We start from the raw sequence: 6,009 nt of genomic DNA on the forward strand, positions 1-6,009 counted from the left end.
ACAGAGGAAGAAAACGGAGAAAGATATAATGAATAAATAGATAAATAAATAGATAAATAAATAAGTAGAAACCCCCAAGGGGGGAGGCGCTTCAAAAAAGGAAAGGTTACACGTGGAAAAACCCATAAAACCACGGGAGCCTGGTCAGAAAAAAATAAGAAAGGGGTATAGAGCCCTTTCTCCTACATTACCTTTTTTTTTTATAATAATAATGACAATCTTTCACTTTATTTATAAAGGTTTCAATATAATGATAAAAGAAGGTTCCACAGAAAGTAGCAGCAAGTTTTTATAAAGGGAGTATCTACCATTCCTCACTAAGCTTATGCAAGTATGCATGAGCATTTTGCAACTAACATGCAAGAAATTAAACATACACGAAAGCTTAGTTGTCTATAAGTTCAAAATGCACACAAAAGCTAGTTGCCTTCTATGCACAGAAAATATACTTTTGTCACAGAAAAAAATGGATTGAATGCTAAAAAAAAAAAAGGAATATGGGTCCCCATCTTTATCTTTAGAATACTTTCATAGAACTCACCTCTTCACACATGTATGGAAAAAAGTGAAAAAGGAAAAAGAGGATAAATGAAAGAAAAAGGAGATATGAGAGGATGAGAAAGACAAAGAGTGAGAAACAGAAAGAGGAAGACTGTTCTTTAAAGTACATACATAGCTCCAGGTTTAGGCTCAGCAGGTATCAGAGGTTTCGTCTTCTGTGTATCTCCTTGAACAGTCGTTAAGCAATCCAATGCAATTTCACTAAGAAGAAAACTTACCTAAATGATAAAAAAAAAACAAATAAATTTAGTTTCTTCATTAATTACTGAAATAACTGATATGAAAAGAAAGAGGGGACTAAATCCATAGTTTTTGGCAGCTTCTATATTGAAATAAGATTTATGTAATACTATATTAATACACAATACAGTGTGTATATGTATAAGCATGTGCACTGGTTTAATAAGCAGTCAGTTGAAACTAAATTCCAAACAATAATGAATTTTCAAGAGTGATTTTCATGTCACTTCCACCTTATGTGGTGACCCCACTGGTCTGAGTCACTTTGCAAGAGTAATAACCCATAGGGAAATGTGGTTTTATGTTATATGATAATTGGTTAATGTAAAAGAGGTGAGGCTAGAACAGAACATGTTTCTTTCTGCAGAGAGGCCCTATGACACAGCGGGGAAGAGATAAAAATGCTGGTGATGAGGTCCATCTGGATGGGTACCTATGGAAGGGAGGTGAGTGGAAGTAAATGGAGGCAGAACTGAGAGTGAGATATGAGAAATGAGCGAAACAAGTGTGAATATGAACGAAAAATGAGTGTTGAATGAATGATAAGTAGGGGAGAGTAGGTGATAACTGTAGAAACTGGGTAGAGTTAAGGGATGGATGTAGTGATGTGATATATTTGTTGAAGCTGACTACTTTTCCCATCTTTTCATAAATTATTTAGAGAAATATATTATTCAAGAAATTATAATTTGATCAGTTAAAATAAATAAGCATGTGTTGAAGCAAAACCTGGAACTGAAGGGTCTTAAGGTTAACATAGCAAAGACTAAGCTTCTAGTAAGTAAGAAAACTGACTGGACCCTACTCTACTCAAGTAGGTGGCCCTGTTTAATTTGTAGGAAAGGTGTAGACAGGAACTCCTTATAGTGTACCCAGTGTAAGCTACGAGGTGCAGTGGATTAATTGGAAGGTTATTGGAGGAGATAGTTTTCATACGTGAAAGTTGCACAGGATCCATAAAAACTTTAGAGACTCGGGAAATTGATTCCCTCAAATGCCCTGGTGGTTCATCAGAGGTAGTAGATAATTTCTGCGACTTAGGGAATCAAATTAGTAGTGGGGAGGGTGCACAAAGAGTGTGATAGCAAGAATAAGAATAGGATGAAGGAAATTCAGAGAGCTGTGAATGAAACATTAACAGCAGACACAGCTTAGCAGTCTTCAAGACTAGTGATATTGATGCTAACGTTCTGAGTGCGTGTAAATTCATATTTATAGAAAAGAAAATGGGTTGGAAGAAGGAATACAGCGATTCAAAAGGAAAGATAAGGAAAAACATTTTTTAATGCATTTCTCTTTTTTTTTAAACTTGAAACAAAAATAGGTTACTGTGACATATTTTTCAGTTTAATATTTATATTTGTAATAAACAGTGAAAAAAAGGTCACCATTTATTTAAATACTAAAAATAATTGTTAAAGCAATTAAACAAATAATATTTTAAGATAGTTGCTTATTAACTAACAATGCAGTACTCGTAGACACAATCTCAATACAATTTATATAATGATGATAAACGTATATTGGGGCAAAAATCATTATAAATCAAAACCTTGAAATTATGAAGCAAGACAGAGCTTTTACAAATATTATTATAACATATAAATATCATAACTTAGTTAAACTAATTAAATAGTATTTTAAGATACTTCACTGACAATAAGTGACTTGTACACAATAACAAAATTTATAATAGCATAACGTACATGTAAAAAAATTAAAAGTTGTGAAAAAATACACTCCTTTAGATACCAAAAATGTAAACAAAGCAAATTTCTTAAAGTGTCTTAACTAATATAATACCTGACTTATGCATCCATCCTGCCACACACACAATGTGCGATATACTGCCTAAACAACTATTCCCTTCCCTTATTTCAGACAAAAAGATTCATCGTTGTTTGGCGTCCATTTCCCATGCTGTCACGGGTTGGGCAATTTGACAGGAGCTGGCAGGCTGCACCAGGCTACAATCGTCAGTTTTGGCTTGGTTTCTATGACTGGATGCCCTTCCTAATGCTAACCACTTTACAAAGCATACTGGGTGCTTTTTACGTGCCATTGGCATGGGTGCATTTACATGGCACCAGTGTATTTTATGTGGTACCAGCAGGTTTGCTTAATGTCAGCTGCACAAAACCTTACAGTATGAGGAAATTATCCAATTAATCAAAACAAGTGTGTGTGTGAGAGAGAGAGAGATAGGGGAGGGAGAGAGAGAGAGAGAGAGAGAAAGAGAGATATAGGCGAGGGAGAGAGATAGAGAGAGAGAAATGCAATGCTGAATTCTGTTACTTTACATTAAATACAACTTAGCTATTTGCTAAATAGATACTGATAAAATAAAAATAAAGGGAGCAATGTAATGAATTAAAATCTCTTGAAGGGGTGGTAATTCCATTATGACTGCAGTTTGATGATTGGTGCCATTAATGGAATAAAAGAGTAACACTCACATGTCCAATTCGAACATTCTTTTTCCGTTTGGTCACTTTATCGTGTTTGTCTATTTTGTCTGGTTCCCTGCACCATAAACAAATATTTAAAAACCGGTGTTCTTCTTCCACTTCAAATTCAAACATTTCATTCCAACAAGGATTCTATAAAAGGAAAAAATAAATAAAAAATATAAACAAGGAATAAAATTACAACAGCAACATCATTATTTTAATGGCTACTTTACCATGTTCTCATGGGTTGGATAGAATTTGCTGAAGCAGATTTTTGTCCCTCTTCTCACTAACCCTTACCTGTTTCTAAGGAAGGTAACACTTCACTTTGACCAGGCATGATTTTCACAGAAGACTGGAAATGAACAATGTTGCTTGTATAACAGTGATACTTGCTTATGACCATCGCATGGATGTCAAGACAAGGTGACAGTAACACACACTATATCTTATATATCTTAGGAATTGCGAGACTAATAACCATGTGTAGAACTCAATAGTGCTAGTTGAGTACAGAGCAGTAATAAGTAAGTAAGATGGCGAAGGAATAAATGATTATCTTATGAACTTCATTAGCTTGCAGTTGTTTCTGCTATAAGGTGTAGTGGACTCATAGTTGAGTGCCTGAAAAACAATATAGCTTCATCAGAAGCCTTGAATATAAAGCGCAGTTTATTTTGCGCCTCATATTTGAGGCTCCAATGAAAGTGTTACTCAAGCACTCAACTAAGAGTCCACTACACCTTATAGCAGAAACAAATGTAAGCTAGTGAAGTTCATAAGATAATCATTTATTCTTTTGTCCACACACACACACAACAGGCTTCTTTGAGTTTCCATCTCCCAATTCACTTACAGGGCTTTGGTTAGCTCAGGGCTGTAGTAGAAGACACTTGCTTTATGTGCCATGCAGTGGCAGTCAATCCAGGACCATGTGGTTTGTCTGAATTGTAACTCCTTACAGAATTGTTTGCTGTCACTCAGAAACATGGCTCACTCCTGAATAGATGATATCACTCCTCACTTCTCCTGTCTAACCTTTTCTGTCACATACAGACATCCGCAAGCAGTCTATGATCCTAGATAACTCATGTTAACTCCATTGTTATTACCATGTGCCTGTTGAAATGCATTATCTTTGTTTCAGTTAATTTTAATAATGAAGGCTTTAGTAAAATAATTTTTCATTAATGAACTGGTTTTTGGAACATAAATTAACATGAAAATTTGATGAGAGGTTTTAATTTAGATCACTTTAACCCTTTTGTGACCACGCTTCTGTTGAAATGCACCGCCTATTGTTTCAATTCCGAAGATAACAAGGAATTTAGTAAAATTTAAAATAACTGTCATTATTAAGCTGATGTTTAGAACATATATTAAACATGAAATTTTGATGGAAGATTTTAATCCATATCATTTTAAAACAGTATTATAGAGCTGAAGGTATTCCCAGGTGTGTTTGTATCAAAAGGTCTTTAAACCTCAAAGGTATTTTTCAATGAAAAGACAGCAATGGATTCTTTTCCATAGCATAATTCCATTATTCTATCATTGGTTTCAGCCAAGGGCTCTGGCCATGCTGGAGCACCAATGATGTATTTACAGCACATATCTAAGAAACAATCTGGTACCTTACTCTATCTAGTCTGGTACATGACTGACAAAACTAGATATGGACCCCTGCATCAGTTAAAGATCTCTGTCTATTGGTAAATAACTTTTTATTTCTTTTTTTCACTAGGCACTGAATTTTTAAAGAGTAAACAATATCATAAATCCAGAGTGAAAACCCTGCAAGAGTCTGGCATTTAACTTGATGTTCTTCCGGCAACCCCTTCAGCCAAACTGGTGCCAAGCTACCATTTCATATCAGTGAGGTCAAAAAGGGCTTGCATCCTGGTGAAGTTACTTCAGTGCCATTGTGGGGAAATGTGCTTACCCCTTTCCATGCTGGCTGCAGCTCAAATCATGGTCGACCAATGGTATGAAACTTCATTGTCACTCGAGAAGGATGGATGCCAAGGAAGGTGTTAACTTACTGATGTTCAGACTGAACATCAACCATATCAATTTCACTCATCTGGAAGGGTTTATGAGGGTCATGAGACCAGTCCCTACCTCCTGAATAAACCATGAAAAATGCATGGATATGGCTGTGTGGTAAGAATTCCCAATCACATGGTTCTGGGTTCAGTCTCACAGCATGGCACCTTAGGCAAGTGTCTTCTACAGCCTCAGACTGACCAAAGCCTTGAGTGGAGTTGGTAGACGGAATCTGAAAGAAGCCCATCATGTGTGTGTATGTGTGTGTGTGTCTTTGTCTCCTCCATTTCTTGACAGCCAGTGTTGGTGTGTTTATGTTCCCGTAACTCAGCAGTTTGGCAAAGAGATTGATAGAATAAGTACTAGGCTTAAAAATAAATCCTGGGGTTGAATTGTTTGACAAAAACACCTCAAGGTGGTACTCCAGCATGGCTGCAGTCAAATGACTGAAACGAGAATACACACACACACACACACACACACATAGTTTTGAATCTCTGAGCAAGAAATATGTAGTAACAATACTGTCCAGTAAAGTCTATTTGCCAATGCAACATGGCAGTCCCACATAGGACAACGTTACTACCTTTTAGCCCCCAGGAAAACATGATCATGTGTCAGTAGCCAGCTAGAAAAGATGTCTTCCTGAGGCTAAAAAAAAGTAGCATCGTCCTACATAGGACTTCCACACTGCACTGGCAAATAGACTTTA

General features: G+C 36.1%; 1 protein-coding gene across 1 annotated transcript in view; it reads right to left on the minus strand.

Moving 5' to 3' along the window:
- The window catches only part of LOC106878514 (PDZ domain-containing protein 8), a 161,499-nt gene that overhangs the window by 140,244 nt on the left and 15,246 nt on the right, over window positions 1–6,009 (minus strand). Inside the window, exons 7-8 of the mRNA XM_052973683.1 lie at window positions 3,258–3,401; window positions 673–779 (exon numbers count right to left, since the gene is read on the minus strand). Coding sequence (XP_052829643.1) covers window positions 673–779; window positions 3,258–3,401 — 251 coding nt within the window. The remainder of the gene's footprint in view (window positions 1–672; window positions 780–3,257; window positions 3,402–6,009) is intronic.

The sequence above is a fragment of the Octopus bimaculoides genome, chromosome 16, assembly GCF_001194135.2.
Source record: "Octopus bimaculoides isolate UCB-OBI-ISO-001 chromosome 16, ASM119413v2, whole genome shotgun sequence".
NCBI classification, from domain to species: domain Eukaryota; kingdom Metazoa; phylum Mollusca; class Cephalopoda; order Octopoda; family Octopodidae; genus Octopus; species Octopus bimaculoides.